Consider the following 18,130-nt stretch of genomic DNA (forward strand, 5'->3'; position numbering starts at 1 on the left):
AAGATGCGTTCCATTTAACGCCTCTAAGCTGGTTCCATTTGCCTGCATTAAACCCATTTCACTCCATGACACACTCCATGACACACTGGTCAACCTGAGGAGTATCTTCAGCAAGACTGGTTTCACCAAGATGCAGGACAGAACACCACATGAGACCCTTCTTCCCTGTGGCTATCAAACTTTACAACTCCTCCCCCTTCTGTTGTGTTGTGGGGTAGACTGAAACTGACACCCCCCCTCCAATCTTTGCACATCCCCCAAACCTTTCCACTCATCATTTTAATTTTATGTACTTTGCGATTTTATGACTATTGGCAGATCAATTTGCCTCCTGGGATAAATGAAGTTCCATCATATCGTATTCTATCGTAAACCTTTCCTATGCATGACCAAATGTCTTTCAAATGTTGTTAGATATTAGACTTTAGAGATAAAGCATGGACACGGGCCCTTTGCCCACCGTGTCTGCACTGACCAGTGATCATCCCATACACTAGAACTTTCCTACACACTGGAGACAATTTATTATTTTACCGTCGCAAATTAACCTACAAACCTGTACATCTTTGGTGTGTGGGAGGAAACCGAAGCTCCTGGAGAAAAGGTCACAGGAAGCGTGTACAAACTCCATCAGGATCTAACCCGGGTCTCTGGCACTGTAAGGCAACAATTCTACCACAGCACCACTGTGCTGCCCTAAATTGTAGTTGCGGCAACCATTTCCTCTGACAGCTCATTCCAGGTTGCTACTACACCTATCCACTATTATCTTAAACCTAAGCCCTCTCGTTCTTGATTCCCCAATCTTTGGAAAAGACTCTGTACTTACCCTATCCATTCCTCTTATGAATTTATACATATCTATGAGATCACCCCTCAGCCTCCAAGCCTACCCAACCTCTCCCTATAACTCAGGCCCTCAAGTCCTGGAAACATCCTTGTTTCTGCACCCTTTGAGGGTGGTAAAGCGGTAGAGTTGCTGCCCTACAGTGCTTGCAGTGCTGGAGACCCGGGTTCGTTCCCGACTACAGGTGCTGTCTGCATGGAGTTTGTACGTTCTCCCTGTGACCGCGTGTGTTTTCTCCAAGATCGCAGTTTCCTCCACACTCCAAAGACGCACAGGTATGTAGGTTAATTGGCTTGGTTCATGTGTAAATTATCCCTAATCTGTGTAGGATAGTGTTAACATGCAGGGATCGCTGGTTGGTGCTGACTCGGTGGGCCAAAGGGACTGTTTCCGCACTGTGTCTCTGAACTAAACTAATCAAAACTAAACTTTCCAGATTAATGGCCTCTTTCATATAGCAGTGTGACCAAAACTGAACACAATACTCCAATTGTGGCCTCACCAATGTGTGTACAAATGTAACATAATGTACTAACGTGTATACATAATTCCCTTAATGATGAAAACCACCATGTCAAAAGCCTGCTTCACCACCCTATCTAGCTGTGATCCTATATACCTTGAGTACAAGGAGATTTATGTACACGAGTAAAGATGACGTACTGTCTTGGTGGGACCACACCCAGAATATCGCAAACAGTTTAGGCTTTCTTATGTTCAAAGGATATACTTATCATCGAGGAAGTGCGGGGGGGAAAATATTATATTGGCTACTGGGATGGCTTGTTTGCCACATGGAAAGAGATTGAGTAGATGAGGCTGACATTCTCCAGAGTTTGGAAGAATTAAAGATGAAAGTTCTTCATGAAAGGGCAAGAAAGCAGAGCCTTTGAATATGTCCTAAAACAGAAGGATCCAGATAAGTGATGAAAGTTTGCCTCCAGTAGACAAAGTAGAGTTAAGATTACAATCAGATTAGTCGTAATATTCTGATAATAAACTCTGATAATATAGCATGCTCACGACTTTCCTGGAGTCAGACTGGCAGATTTTCCAAACTTTTGGTTGTTACTCCTATTGACACCCTAAAACACTTTTCAATATGTTACATAGTATTATGATAAATTCTCCAGTGAACTATATGACTTTTATGGCTGCACAAGAATCAAGGCTCTGTTGAGTCTTGGGGGAAATCACAAGAACTGGAGATCCCGTGATTTTCCCAGGAGCTCAAACAAGGGTAAATTTTAGGGGGGTAGCGAGAACCAGTGAATTTTGGGGATGGAGAGGCCAAAGGTTCCTCATTAACTTCAGGATAATTCCAAAACCAGGATTCCAGTCTTGGGTGATCACCACCATGACCAGGTCCCTGGTGAGTTCCGGGGAATGGACTTGGGCCACAGTGAGTTTTGTGGGAGCATGATACCAAACTCTATTGAGTTTGGGGAAAAGACTAGTAACATCAGCTGGTAATCCATTTCTGAATTATTGGACTTTCTTCATGGTGTGATAGCAGATGATTGGAGTTTTACTGAGAATTACCAGAGCTAAACCTGCTTCTAATTCATGGAACTGCTTTCAAAATCTTTACAGTACTTGATACTGGACGCAGGGTGGATGCTCCTAGATTTAAGCAGTACAGAAGCAGGGGTACAGTGTCATATTGGGGCCAAGTTGGTTACGGCTGAGATAAGGAGAAATTACTTCTCTTGTGGTGAACCTTTGAAAGGCAGAGATTCAGTTCATTCGCAGAGGTCAGGATTTCAGGATATTAAAGTAATGAATGGAAATAGTACAGGGAAATGGGGTTCAGCCAGAAGATCAGGCATTAGTGCCAGCATTGTGGTGCAGCTTGTAGAGCTGCTGCCTCACAGCGCCAGAGACCCAGGGTCAATCCGAACATCAGTTGCTACATGTGTAGAGTTTGCACATTCTCCCTGTGACCACGTGGGTTTCCTCCAGGTGCTCGGGTTTCCTCCCACATCCTGAAGACATGCAGGTTTGTAGGTTAATTGGCTTCTATGTAATTGCCCCTAGTGTGTAAGGAGTGGATGAAAAAGTGGGATAACATAGGACTGGTGTGAACCAGTGAGTGATAGTCGGTGTGGGACTAGGTGGGCTGAGGGGCCTGTCTCCATGCTGTATCTTTCAATCTTGATGAACTGCAATGCAGGCTGGAAGGCCCAAATAGCTTTCTCCTAACTATCTTAGAGCTAGAGTCATACAGTGTGGAAACAGGCCCTTTGGCCCAACTTGCCCACACTAACCAACATGCCCCATCCACGCACCCACCACCCTATGTGGTAAAAAAAAGTCATCGCTCGGGTTTCCATTAAATCTTTCGCCCCTCACCATAAACCTATGTCCTCTAGTTCTCGATTCGTCTACAATGAGCAAAAGACTGTGTGCCTAACCAATCTATTCCCTGCATGATTTTGTACACCTCTCTACGATCACCCCTCATCCTCCTGCATTCCAAGGAATAAAGCCCTAGCTTGTTCAACCTCTCCCTATAGCTCAGTCCCTCAAGTAGTGGCAACATCCTGGTAATTTTTCTCAGAACCCTTTCAAGTTTGAAAACATAATTCCTATAACATGACCAAAACTGAACACAATACCATAAATATAGACTCACCAATAGCCTGTAGTATGATATAACTGTTGCATGACCTCACAACTTCTATACTCAATACACAAAAAGATGGAGTAACTCAGCGGGTCAGACAGAGTCTCTGGAGAAAAGGAATAAGTAGCAAAGATGAGCGGGAAGCAAGAGGATTGGGTAATGTTTAAAGAGCAACAGAAGAGAACTAAAAAGTCAATATGGGGAGAAAAGATGAGGTACGAAGGTAAGCTAGACAAGAATATAAAGGAGGATAGTAGAAGCTTCTTTCCGTATGTGAAGAAGAAAAAAATAGTTAAAACCAAAGTTGGACCCTTGAAGACAGAAAAAAGTGAATTTATTGTGGGGAACAAGGAAATGGCAGATGAGTTGAACAGGTACTTTGGATCTGTCTTCACTAAGGAGGACTTAAACAATCTTCCTGGTATACTCATGGCCAGAGGATCTGGGGTGATGGAGGAACTGAAGGAAATCCACATTAGGCAGGAAATGGTGCTGGGTAGACTGATGGGACTGAAAGCTGATAAATCGCCAGGGCCTGATGGTCTGCATCCCAGGGTACTTAAGCAAGTGGCTCTAGAAATCATGGACACATTGGTGATAATTTTCCAATGTTCTATAGATTCAGGATCAGTTCCTGTGGATTGGAGGATAACTAATGTTATCCCACTTTTTAATAAAGGTGGAAGAGAGAAAACACAGTCTTATAGACCAGTTAGCCTGACATCATTGGTGGGGAATATGCTGGAGTCAATTATAAAAGATGAATTAGCGGCACATTTGGGTAGCAGTAACAGGATCAGTCCGAGTCAGCATGGATTTACGAAGGGGAAATCATGCTTGACTAATCTTCTGGGATTTTTTTGAGGCTGTAACTAGGAAAATGGAAAAGGGAGAGCCAGTGGATGTAGTGTACCTGGACTTTCAGAAAGCATTTGATAAGGTCCCACGTAGATTAGTGGGCAAAATTAGGGCACATGGTATTGGGGGTAGAGTGCTGACATGGATAGAAAATTGGTTGGCAGACAGGAAACAAAGAGTAGGGATTAATGGGCCACTTTCAAATTGGCAGGCAGTGACTAGTGGGGTACCGCAAGGCTCTGTGCTGGGACCGCAGCAATTTACAATATACATCAATGATTTAGATGAAGGGATTCAAAGTAACATTAGTGAATTTGCAGATGACGCAAAGCTGGGTGGCAGTGTCATATGCTGACAGAATGGAGAACGAAACATATAAGATTATTAAGGATTTGGACACGCTAGAGGCAGGAAACATGTTCCCGATGTTGGGGGAGTCCAGAACCAGGAGCCAGAGTTTAAGAATAAGGAGTATGCCATTTAGAACTGAGATGAGGAAACACTTTTTCTCCCCGAGTTGTGAGTCTGTGGAATTCTCTGCCTCAATTCTCTGGATACTTTCAAGAGAGCTAGATAGGGCTCTTAAAGATAGCGGAGTCAGTGAATATGGGGAGAAGGCAGGAAAGGGGTACTGATTGGGGATGATCAGCCATGATGATCACATTGAATGGTGGTGCTGGCTTGAAGGGCCAAATGGCCTATTCCTGCACCTATTGTCTATTAAATACTCTGACTGATGAAGGCCAACATGCTGCTGAAAGCCATTTTGACCACCTGCAACACCACCTTCAAGGAACCACGTACCTGCACTCCTAGATCCCTCTGCTCTACAACACTCCCCAGATCCCTACCATTCACTGGGTGTAGGTCCTGGCCATGTTGGACCTCCCAACATCATGCAATACCTCCTATATGTCGGTAATAAATTCCATCGACCATTCCTCAGCCCTCTTCTCTTCACCTTTCCTTCCAATACCTGTTTTACATATTGGTATATAATATTGGTCTTGGAAAAGACACGTGGAGAAAATCAAAAGCAGAACGTGAGAGGAATCCTTGCAAACGCCGCCGCGCCACCTGTGCGCCCGCCCGCGCGCGCGCGCTCCCGCGGCCGGGAGAGGCGGGCACGCGCAGACTTGCCTGGGATCGGGAGCCGGAGTCAGTGTGAGTGTCGGCGGCCGATCCGCCAGCTCCCTATCTCTCGCCCGCCCGCCGCGTCTCTCCATAAAAATGCAACACTCCGCTTGCTGACTCCCTGACAGAACTGGAAAAAAAAAATATATATATAACATCCACGGACACTTACTCCTCTCAGCGAAATAAAAATGTTCACGGACACTTCGAAAGGTAAGGAGAGAGGAGGAAATGTGTTAAAGCTTTGCTTTGTATTTTGGTTAACAATGAGACTGGGTTTTTGTGTGTTCTTATGATTTTGCAGTTGTCTCCTCAGTCAACCTGTCGCTCTCCGAAGTCGGCCTGGTCCTCCGCGCTTGCAAGATGATATTTTGTTGGGTGTTGTTTTGTCCTCTGGGGAAGAATCTCCCCGCTGTGTGCGCTCCAATTCAGGAAGTTTAACAATGAAAAATAAAGACAACCTAGCTAGGAGTGTCTGAGCTGGCGCTGTCTGGGCATCAGCCTTGGACGGAGACAGTTGGTGTTTGGCAAGGGGGGGGAAGGAGGGCTAAGAGGGGTTAATGCAATGCCTGGGCTTGTTGTATGTTGCTTGGTGTGTGTCCGTCTGTGGACTTTTGAGTGTTTCACATTGGTGTCAAGTGCCCCTTGTTGCTCTTGGGCTTGTTCAGCTTCGATGTGGGGCATTTCGCAGTGTAATCTTGTGGAAATGGCTTTGAGGCTGGTTTTCAATTTGTGTGTGTGTACATCTCTTGATGGATATATCCTTTACAGGTTGTTTTGTTGTTGTGTTGGTTTGTTTTTCCAAGCGTCTTTAGAATTTATATATTGACACTACGCCTCCTAACCGGCTCCGTATCCTCCAGATGCACAGTTTCAGGTGGAAGGTCGGGTAATATTTCCCCCCTGTTACTTCGGGGTTGTAACCTACCAGCGTGGGTTCAGGTTGGAACATGTTTTTGTCTTGGTCTGCGATGGAGCAGTGCAGAGAAGTTCATGTTTTGGAGAGAGTTCCCGCTATAAACGATGATTGTTTTGTGCAGTAAAAGTTGTATAGGGATAAACACTGGTTTGTATTAGCCGGAGCGAGTGTGGTCTTTAAGACTGATATACACAGCATCTCTCCCTACGCCACCATGCATATAATTCGTGTAGATATTCCGAGTTGACTTTCCTTTTATATAAAGACTGCGTTTGTAAATTAGAAAGCGGACCCGAGAAAGATAGTGGGCAAACATATGTATTGTTGATGTGTTGAGAGCAAGGTGAGGCTGTATACCACAGGCTCGGGCTTGTCGCCACGGGGGTAGAATCGAAAATGCCTCCAATACAATTAATACTCTGTAATGAAATATCTCTCGGCAATGCCATTAAGTTAGCATTAACAATAAACAATGCAATGACCCCTTAAACGTTTCTCTCAGACACTGATCGCTGACTCTTCGTGTTTAGCACGGTGGAAGCAGCGGCGTTATTTGAGCAGTTTTAAGTAGGTTGATGAGACCGATGAGACAAGATGGATTAGTGAAATCACCCCGTAGGAGCAGCGCATGCACGCGTGTCTCTGAGAGCATTGATCTACAAACCGCGCCTCTCATCCAACGTGTGCTTCCGACAGCTCTCCGTCCGGCAGGTTGGCTGCTTTCAATTTCAACCGTTGTAAGGATTTCAGAGGGATAACAGCACCAGTGCGGTGCTCCATTTCAAGCGGCAGTTCCTACACCTCGTTGCTTCGAGTGTGGATTAAAACGTGTTGATTATTATTGTTTAACTAATTACGCTGTTGAAAGGTGACTTAAGGTCTTGAGTGCCCGGGCACCTGTTTCTTTGTTTGATCACCTGTTCAGTCCCCAAATCCCCCGCCGTGTGCCAGGAGCCGCCCGTACTGCTTGTGTGTATAATGTGTTCGATAGAGAATGAATCTGTTCTCCATGTTCTGTACGTGTGCGTCCCTTTTTGTTTTGCCGCGGATAAATAAGGAAGAGGTAGCTCTCCCACAGGGGACCAATGGCAGGGATTGAGTTTACAATCTACCCTTTTAAAGTAGTGATCGCCATTTGAGTTGAGTTGAAATGACAAACAGAAAACACGGAGAGGTCTCTTTAGATTTCTATTCGGTACACGTCTTTCAAGGACATAGAACAGGTAGCCAGAGGGTCTATACACTTTACTGCCGTAGATTAGCATTCAGCCCTGTTTGGCAGGCAATGAGGGTTTAAAAAAAAAACATACGGTTGTCAGTCAGTTGACAGTCCCTTTTGTAGGGAATGAGTAATGACGAGAGACTGGCTTAACATTGCATGCGTTGACCTTCAACCGTGAAGGCTAATTCGCCAACAAGCGCAATTTCAATACACAATGCTGAACCAATTATATATACCGAGGCACACGAGGAGACAATTCTGCTGTAATATTACCAGCTGAAAGGCACAGGGAACGCCTGCCTCGGACTGAAGATGGATGGATGGAGGGAATGGGGAAATTAATACTTTCCAGTGAGCTAAACAAAAGCTATTCGCTGTAAATACTCCATAGATGCTGCCTCACCCGCTGAGTTTCTCCAGCATTTTTTATCTACATTCGATTTTCCAGCATCTGCAGTTACTTCTTAATACATATTGCTTACTTTGAGCGTTTGGGACAAGTTAAAATAATGACTTCTACAGAGGACTGGCGACGAATGAGGCAACATGTGTCTCTTCAGTTCACACATATTCTAAATCAGTTTAGATTGTGTTTTGTGCAAAAGGACACAAAGGCAGAGATGCTGCCTGACCCTACCTAACTCAGCATCTCTGGAGAACATGGATAAGTGACGTTACAGGTCGAGATCCTTAGATTTTGTTTTTGTTTGTGTGACCTTGTGTACAACACTGAATATATTACCTGCCCAAAGGTAGCATGGAACGCCTTCCGAGACCAAAGATGATTGGAAGAAAGGGAGGGGGAGGAGGGGGGAGGAGAATTAATACTTTCTGGTGGGAGCTAAGGGTCCCGACCCGGTTCTTCGCTTGCCCACGTCCTCCAGAGATGCTGCCTGACCCGCTGAGTTACTCCGGCACTTCTGGTGTTTTTGTTGTTGCTTGAGTCTGTTCAAGTTGTTTTCGTAATAACACCTTGCCGACGTGACTCGTTTGTCCAAGTACGTTATTTTTCGCGAAAGAAACGAAAGTTTACCGATTCCACCTGACCCGCCACCTGTTGAATCAGGGCAAGAATGCGAGGTGTTTTCTGCGGGCTGTTTTGCACCACAGGTTTGCCCTCGGCTTTGATTTGCTCTCCAACAATTTCACGTCACCTGTTTGCGAGTTGTTTCAGTCTGCATTTTGGCAGCCCAGCTGTTCAATGTCTATCTTGGATAATGCACTCGCAGGGGCGTTCACTTTCACCTGTCGGGGGTGGTGATGAGACCGCACTTGTTGAATCATAACCCAATTTTGTCTTGAAAATGGAATGGAAGCGGACAGTTGCACCGCCGTGCTGACACGGAAAGCGAATTATCATATCGATCGCGATGTCGATGCAACGAATGTGATGGCATGTGATGTTCACACCCAAGTAATTTAACCGCACTAGTTCAAATTGACTTTAATTGCCTTCTCTCGCTTCCAAGAAAATTCAGGGGAAACAAAGAAGTTGTTTTTGGCAGTAAACTCTTTAAAAATAAAATACCCCCGCTTTTGTTCCCTGTTATTATTGGGAAGTGATTTTGTTTTAAAGGTTGAGGGTAGTCGAGAAGAAAAATGAGGACTGTCTAAATTTAGATTCATGCTACACGGGAGTCTTAATTGTTGTGTTTGCATAGAACAATACAGCACGGAAACAGGCCCTTCGGCCCACAATATCTGCACGTTCTGCATATCCCTAATCCGCGTGCAGACCTATAATAGCCCAAAACAACCAACAATCTCAGACTGCCTGTCAATGCAGTGAGATCTTGTAGCAGAACGAAGTAAACATGTGGCATAAAGGTGCTGGAGTTACTCTGCGGGTCCGGCAGCATCTCCGGTGAACATGGATAGGTGACGTTTGGGTCGAGCCTCTTCACTTCAATATACATTTGACATTGTATAGACTGCTGGACTTCGTTGAACCGACAAAGTGGGTAAACACCGCAATGGAATAAATTCGCATTATTGGTCATAGTTTACGTTCACCGGGACTATTGCAGGATTCTTGTGTACAGTTGATAATGCATAATACTAATTACTGTTCCATTGCATAAATGAGAAAAGCCCAAACCATTTGGGGTCCGTGTTGATCTTGTTTATAGCTGAGCAAAGTATTTCCCTACTATTTTTTTTAATCCAGTAGCAACGATGGAAGCATTTGCACGGATATCTGAACAGAGTAAAGTCTATGGCGACCCTATAATCATGCTGTCTGCACACTGTGTTGGTCTGTGAGAGGGGAAATGATAGCATGTCTTAGATCAACAGAGCAACAAGTATGTAAAGGAATCCTTGATAGTAATTTCAGTCCATTATCGCCCACCCCTTGGTGTTCTAGTTTTGGAAAGTTTCACATCCTTGTCAGTGATGGTTTGTAAACAACCATTAGAAGTCAAATGTGAGTTAAATGGACAACCTGGTGTATTTGCTCACCAATTTTATACCAGTGCCTCAAGTTATAATTAAAATGCAAATTCTACATCAGCAGTTTTGTCTATAGTCAGTCATTCGGCACAGAAACAGCCCCTTCAGCCCAATTCCCATGTTAACCAAAGTGTCCCATCTATGCCAGTCCCACCTGCCCACGTTTGGCCCAAATCCCTTTCAAACCTTACCTATCCATGTACCTGTCCGAATAATGTGGCATTTACCTTTTGAATTTTAGTTTCATCTTTAGGATCTAATTTGCGCTTTAATGTTAGCATAGTGCGAAACTGCCTTGGAATAATATAAAACTAACAGAATACATTCAGTAACTTTTTAACCAAATTTCTTGGTGACCAAGTGCTTGCTATTAGACAACTCCTTTCTACACCTTAACTCAAGTTATGAAGTTGATATCTTGAGACTTAAGAGTCTAAATATTTGTTGTGTAGGAAGGTTTGCAGATGCTGGTTTAAACCAAAGATAGACACAAAAAGCTGGAGTAACTCAGCAGGTCAGACAGCATCTCTGGAGAAAAGGAATAGATGACGTTTCAAGACCCTTCAGACCCGTTTGTTGTTAACGTTTGTTGTCCTATCTAAACAAATAGGGTGTTGGGAATAATGTAGCATTATTTTGTCTGGTCCAAATATTTACCCCTCTTATGTTTTGGATTTAAATCTTTAGCATCTAATTTTCACTATAATGTTAGCCTGTCCCCCAGATGACATCGCCCAGGCTTGTATCCAACCAGGATGCATCACCCATGGCCAGTCATGACTGAGAGAGGCCTCCTGCTACTACTATTAATGTTTGCACACTGCAAAACGACTTTGGAATAATGTAAAACTAACAGAATACATACATTCGGTAATTTGCACTTATCTTTGTTATCCACTGTATTATATATAAATACATCAATGTAGAGGCATTGCAATTTTAGTGGACTTTGTGATATAATGAATGAGGCTTGTCTATTTCAAGGGCACGGTTTGATCACGTGAGGAAACCGTGCAGTACGGTTGTGCTACCACTGGATGTCGCGAATGGGCTGTTCCATTTTACACGCTGGAGCCATCTAGTGATTATAAACACCATTGCAAGTCCCAAAATAAATATGGAACTTGTGGACATAATTTATTTTAAGACATGGCGCATGTCTTATGAGTTATTTTTCAATCTCCACTTCCAATTGTCACTGTTGTAGATCATTTACAGGGACCCACAGCTTGGTTTGGGAACAACCTTGCCAAAGACCTCAAGAAATTGCAGAGTTATGGATGTAGCCCAGTCCATCACATTGACCAGACCCCTCACCATGGACTCCATCTACATTTCACACCGCCTTGGAAAACCAGCCAACATAATCAAAGACTTGTCCCATCATTCATCTTCCCCACTCCTTTCGGGCAGAAGATACAGAAGCTTGAAAGTGTGCACCATCAGACTCGGGAACAGTTTCTTCCCTTCTGTTATCAAGCTTTTGAACAATCCTTCCATAAGCTGGGATACTGTCCGATTCTGCTGTACGTTATTTGTTTCTGGAACTGTTGGGTTATGATGCTGTGAACTATATTCTGCACTTTATCTTTGCCTTCGCTCTACCTATTGTACTTGAGTTTGGCTTGATTGTATTTATGCATAGTGTTATTATTATATAACATGCAAAATAAAGCTTTTCACTGTACCTCTGTATACGTGACAATAATTAACCTAAACCGACATGAGTGATCAAACATTCTTTCACCTCCTGAAACTAGGCGAGCCCATCAAAACTACATTCCATAATCCAGTTGATCTTCCTGTTGATGCACAATAAAAATATGCCATTTCTCCGGAACATATGTTTCAGCAAAATAGAGTCTTCATCTCGTTGCTGGGTTAGATGCATGAATGCTGCTTCCCCTGGTTGCATGATACATAATAGGTTGAAGATCAGCACTGGGTGGACCTTTTGAGGAGTGGGATGGTGGAAGGGAAACAAATCTGAGCTACCAACGTCTAGAATTAATTCATTGAATGATACAGCATGGAAACAGTCTCTTCAGCCAACTGAGTCCATACCATCCATTAATCACCCATTCACATTAGTTCTATATTATCCCACTTTCGCATTCACTTCCTTTACATCAGGGGCAATTTACAGAGGCCGATCAGTCAGAGGGAGAACATGCAAATTCCACACAGAACAGTACTTGAGGACAGTATTGAAGCTGGGTCTCTGACATCGTGAGGCAGTTCTACCAGTTGTGCTGCTCAATATTGAGACTCTTTTTCTGGTACCTTTGGTTTTAATGCATTAGTTCAAAGGGGTGCACTGAGATCAAGTGGGAACCAGCTGATGAAAACGCATTTCTGGCAAAGCAGTAGCGGTTGTCATTATCTGAGGAAAATAAACGATGGATTCTTTGGAATTTGACCTCGAGTGTGAAGAAAAAATGCTGCAAACATTTGGAGGCTATTTCTATCATTTTCTAGTTTTGATTTTAGATTTTCATAATTTTTCGCTTTTCCATTCATCTCTTGAATGTTTTTGTGAAAACATAACGAAACAAGATAAGATTGAGATACAGTATCTTCAAGCAGTAGTGGGAAATTATATTTTTCACACATGGTTCACAGCCACTAATTGCCACAGTTTGAAAGCAACAATAAAGATTTGATTGGTTTCAGAATTTTTTTTTTTAAATCAGAAATAACCACAGCAGATAACACACACATGATCTTTATGCCTTGATTGTGTTAGGTTCTATGCAAGACCTTGAGCTATTGGATGTTTCACATTTAATAACGAGCAAAAGCAAATCGCAAAATAAGTATGTCAGTTAAAGTCTAACAAGGCTTTGTTGGCGAAGGGACACAGTTCAATGACATCTCAGCTGTTCAAATAAAGAAAAGCATGAGTCTCCAAGTCTTCCAGAGGTAATGCCTTAGAAGGTGAGAAATGAAGTGTTTTTAATAACATGATCATGATTGGCACTCTGATATCAATAATATATTTTAGCTGAGTTCTTTATTTTAAGACGAGTGACTGTACCATAAAAAGGTGCTCGGTCTGCCACGGACAACTGGATCCCCCAGTTGCTAGGCGCTTTAACTCCTCTTCCCATTCCCATGCGGACCTTTCTGTCCTGTGACCCCTGCATTGCCAGAGTGAGGTCACACGCAAACTGGAAGACCAACGTCTCCTATTCTGCTTGTGTAGCTTACAATCCAGTGGTATAAACATTGAGTTCCCCTATTTTAAGCATCTACTGACCTTTTCCACACCCCTGTGCCCCTTATGCACTCATACCTATTTCTCCCCTCTCCCCTTCCACCCACTTTCCTTTTACTAGCTTCGCAATACGGTACTCGGGGTCGGATTTAGATGAAGAGAGGCCTTAAGCTATTTCACTTGCGGGCAAATAGTAGGAGGTCCCGGGGGGCGGATTGTCGGTGGGGCGGCGAGGTTCGACAGGTCCGGTGAGGCAGCGAGGTGAGTAGGCCCCCCTATGTCTTGAGACCCTAAGCTTAAACTTGTCTAGCTTATATGTAAATCCGGCCCTGACGCTACTCCTCAATCTTTTTGTCTCACAGTTTCTGGCTTTTCACGTCTAGCTTTTGTCCAATCATCTGCCTATCTCCCCCCCCCCCCCCCCCCCCCCCCCCCCCCCCCCCCCCCCCCCCCCCCCCCCCCCCCTCCCTATCCACACCTCTATCCACCAATCACTTGCCAGGCTTTCTCCTGCCCCCAGCCCACACCCTCTCTTCCAGCTCTTTTTTTGAACTTGTATTGGCCATTATTCCATCTCCTCAAACTGATCGTGTAAAATGCTTCATAACCATGACATTAATAATGTATTACAATATTTGATAAAATAGCTAACTGCATTTGGTCCTCTAAGAGATAAAAAAATAACAGGTGCATTGTGCAAGAATTAAATTCTCTGTGTCGTACCGCACCTCTGAGGCGAGGAATTCAGATTCTTCATGGTTCACTGATCAGAAGACAGACAGCAACAGTGCAGGCAAACCCCATTCACAGGTGATTTGAATCTCCACATGTTTTTCAGTGTTTTAAAAGGTCAGTGTCCCCATGACCTTTCAGGCAATTACGCACCTGTGGTGATTTCCTGTGTATTTGATTTAATTTCTGGCTTTGTGAATTTCCAGAGCGTAGTAGAGATTTCTGAAAGATGTCTACATGCAAATGAAATGCGGCACAGTGGCGCTGCAGTAGAGTTGGTGCCTCACACATGGGTTTGATCATTTCTACAGGTGCTGTCCATCTACAGGTTTTTGGGTGAACTGGCTTTGGTTAAATTGTTCCCAGTGTGTGGGATAGTGCTCGTGTATGGGGTTGATCATTGATCGGTGTGAACTCGATGGGCCAAAGGGCCATGCTGTATCTCTAGGTCTAAAGAAAAGCGTGAGAGTAGGCTTTAGTGAATTTTATTTTTATTTAAGGGATGCTTTCATTGCTTGTCATTTGAACAATGGAAATGTACTTTGTGAAACAATTCACTTTGAGATGGCATTTGTAAGTCTAAGCTGCTCTGCAAAAATACTTTGAAAACAAAACAGGCACCATCCCCCAGGGAGGCTAGCCTTTGATTACCTTCAGGGATACATGATAGAAACAGGCCCTTCGGTCCACTGAGTCCGTGCCATCCATTAAACACCTATTCACACTAGTTTTGTTCTCCCACTTTCATATCCACTCTCTGCACAATAGGGGCAATTTTACAGAGGCCAATTAACCTACAATCCCACGTCTTTGGAATGTATGAGGAAACTGGAGCACCAGAGGTGATGATTGAACCCACGTCTCTGGTGCTGTGAGGCAGTGGCTTTACCAGGTGCACCACTGTGCCGCCCATACCTGGGATAAGCATTGTTGGGTTTCCTTGCGCACTAGTGTGTTGCTTGACTGAGGCATCCAAGGAAAAGGGTCTTCACTCAACATCTGCAAGACAATGGTCTCCACCACCACTATTAGACGGGCACATAGATGTGGATCACGTGCAGGCAGAGGAGATTAGTTTACCTCGGCATTATGTTCAACACTAACATTGTGGGCTGAAGGGGGACCAAAGTGCTGGAGTAACTCAGCGGGTCAGGCAGCATCTCTGGAGATCATGGACAGGTGACGTTTCAGATTGAAAGAAGGGTCCTGAATCGAAATGTCGCCCATCTTTTTTTCTCCAGAGATGCTGCCTAACCTGCTAAGTTACTCCAGCACTTTGTGTCTATCTTCATTATAAACCAGCATCTGCAGTTCCTTTCTGCACACTTTGTAGGCTGAAGGACATCTTTCTGTGCTGTACTGTGCTGTGTTCTATTAGCTGTGACCATTCCAAATGACACTTAAAAGGATACGCTACAATCCAATCGAAAGCCTCCCACCTGCCGATTATAGAATGTTTACTGCAAAGTCCCTGGGATTCGCCCAGGATATCAGAGGACCTGAACAGGCTGATGAAGAAGAGCACTAAGAGAAAATGTATTATTTGTGCAAGGGGGCCATAGAGAATAACACACAAGAGGAATCTATGATTACCTGCTGCCTGGTGGGAGTCCTGGAACTTCAGCACCTACTCTGGCTGCTCTGATAGGCCAAAGGAAATGTCAATGAACTTCAGTCTAGATAGTTTAACTTGGAGATACAGTATGGAAACAGCCCCTTCGGCCCATAGAGTCCTTGCTGACTGACAATCGCCTGCACACTAGTTCTATATTATCCCAGTTTCACACCTTACATAATAGTCCAGCGACAGACACCATTTGCTGTCCGTCACAGAACAAAGTCCTAATAATTTGACTGTTTCTATTTTCTGTTGCTTTGATTCAACCATCTCCTCTCTCAGCTTAAACACTTTACAGCATCTTCCATTTCCTTTGTGCTTTGTTTAATATAAAATGCCACTCTCTTTTTAATGAGCCTACAAATCAATCACATAAATCAATTATGTCTTGCAGAGGAGATCTTCATATAACATCCTCTCCTTTCTTTCCTGATTCTCCCCCACCCCCTCTCCCATGTGCACACATTGATCCCACCATCTCCCAAGATCCAGTCACCCTGCTTCTTTCCTCTAATTTGCATGCTGATCTACCATCCCCAGTCTCTCAATTCACTCCACGCCCCGTCCCCCGTCCCCCGTCCCCGCCTCCACCTACATCCTTCCACCTGGCCTTAAATTTCACTACTTTTCACCTTTCTGATCTGACACTCTTTAGTCCCCCTTTTCATCTCAAGCCTTTGTCACTTACTCCATCTGGCTGTCAGTGAAACCTCCCCTCACCTTTTTGTATGTAAACCAGCATCTGCAGCTCCACATTCTACATTGTGTAAGGTCGGTGCTGATTTGACTGCCCTGGTTATGTAGTCTCTTCTAGTCCACCCATCACTTGCCAGCCTTTGTCCCACCCCCATATTTTTTCCAGCTTTCCCTCCCCAACTGCAATTAGTTTGAAGAAGGGTCCCAAAAACAAAATGTTGCCTGTTCATTCCCCTCCACAGATCCTGCTGTTACTCCAGCACTCTGTGTTTATGTGATTTGCTAACTCGATTCCAAGTCCCATTCACGCATCGCTTGTGTATTTCAACTTGCATTTCCTCAAAATGGAAATTTAAAACAATTGTATTAAAACATCTTCCTTCCGCTCTTTGCATTTCTACAATCTAAGATCTCAGAGACGGAGAGACGCCGGGAACTACGGATGCTGGTTTACAAAAAAAGACGCTATAACTAATTCAACTTGCAAAAACCTGGCTCCAGTGGAAAGTTTGTGCCAGTTTTCTAATGATATAAAATCAATTTTCCCTTAAAATTTCTTAATGCACACTTTAGACCTGTGCACACTTGCCGCTAGATTGTTAATGATTGGAAACAATGTATTCCTGTTGATCATTTAACTAATCAGTGATGTGAAGCGCTCTACCATTTATGTTACGGGATAAAATACCAGGAATGGGAACTACTGCATTTAAGACCTAAGTAGAGATTTATCATGCTAATACTTTGGCTTGGAAGGTGTGAGTCAAATGAGTTTGGGACGTCTCGTTGAGAAATGCTATGCTGGATTTTGTGTTCTTGTTTTGGGTTGCAATCTGCCCCGAGAGAGTAGGCTGCAAGATTATGACTTGAGCACTGCCGTATGGAATATGAGCTATCTTTAACTTTGTTTTAGTTTAGAGATACAGCACGGAAACAGGCCCTTTGACCCACTGAGTCCGCACCAACCAACGAACATTAACACTATCCTACATGCTAGGGACAATTTATACAATTTTACCAAGCTAATTAACCTGCAAACCAGTATGTCTTTCATACAATCATAAGTGACAGGAGTAGAATTGGGCCATTTGGCCCATCAAGTCTACTCCGCCAGTCAATCACGGCTGATCTATCTCGCCCTCCTAACCCATTCACCTGTCTTCCTCCCACAACCTCTGACACCCATACTAATCAAGGATTTTTGGAGTGTGGGAGGAAACCAGAGCATCCAGAGAACGTAGAAACTATGTACAGACAGCACCCATAGTCGGGATCGAACCCGGGACACTGGCGCTGTAAGGCAGCAACTCTACCGCTGCACAACCATGCTGCACAACCATGCCAACACCTCATCAATGCAAAATAATGACCTAACCACATGATGTCATCAATAGACAAATAATGACTTGTGTGCTGTCTTTGAGGGTTAATTGTTTAACTGTAAATGTCACACTTGGTACTAAATTACTGGATACTCAACCGAGTCTATACCATTATTGGAAAATGTATTACAGGTTTCTGGCATTATAGATTTTTTTTTAAATTGAAGTTTTCTGAACAACATGGCTGGATTTATTTTTGTGCCTGTTCTGAATAAAGTACCAAAATGTGGCTGGTCAACAAAAATGATTTATGGCAAGATTTTATAACAAAAAAAATTTCTCCTTGTGACCATATGGGTTTCCTCTGGGTGCTTCAGTTTCATCCTACTTCCTAATGATGTAGCGGTTTGTTGGGTAATTGGTCTTTGTTAATTGCCTCTGGTGGATAAGAAAGTGGGATAACATGGAACTCGTGTGAACGGGTGATT

General features: G+C 43.8%; 1 protein-coding gene across 2 annotated transcripts in view; it reads left to right on the forward strand.

The window, feature by feature from the left end:
- The first annotated feature begins 5,476 nt into the window (after nt 1-5,476).
- syt7 (synaptotagmin 7) overlaps nt 5,477-18,130 on the forward strand; it is a 403,875-nt gene continuing 391,221 nt past the window's right edge. For both annotated transcript variants that reach the window (XM_033039047.1, XM_033039046.1), the window contains exon 1: nt 5,477-5,678. In XM_033039047.1, coding sequence (XP_032894938.1) covers nt 5,657-5,678 — 22 coding nt within the window. In that variant the 5' untranslated portion in view covers nt 5,477-5,656. The remainder of the gene's footprint in view (nt 5,679-18,130) is intronic.

The sequence above is a fragment of the Amblyraja radiata genome, chromosome 20 (assembly GCF_010909765.2).
Source record: "Amblyraja radiata isolate CabotCenter1 chromosome 20, sAmbRad1.1.pri, whole genome shotgun sequence".
In the NCBI taxonomy this organism is placed as follows: Eukaryota; Metazoa; Chordata; class Chondrichthyes; order Rajiformes; family Rajidae; genus Amblyraja; species Amblyraja radiata.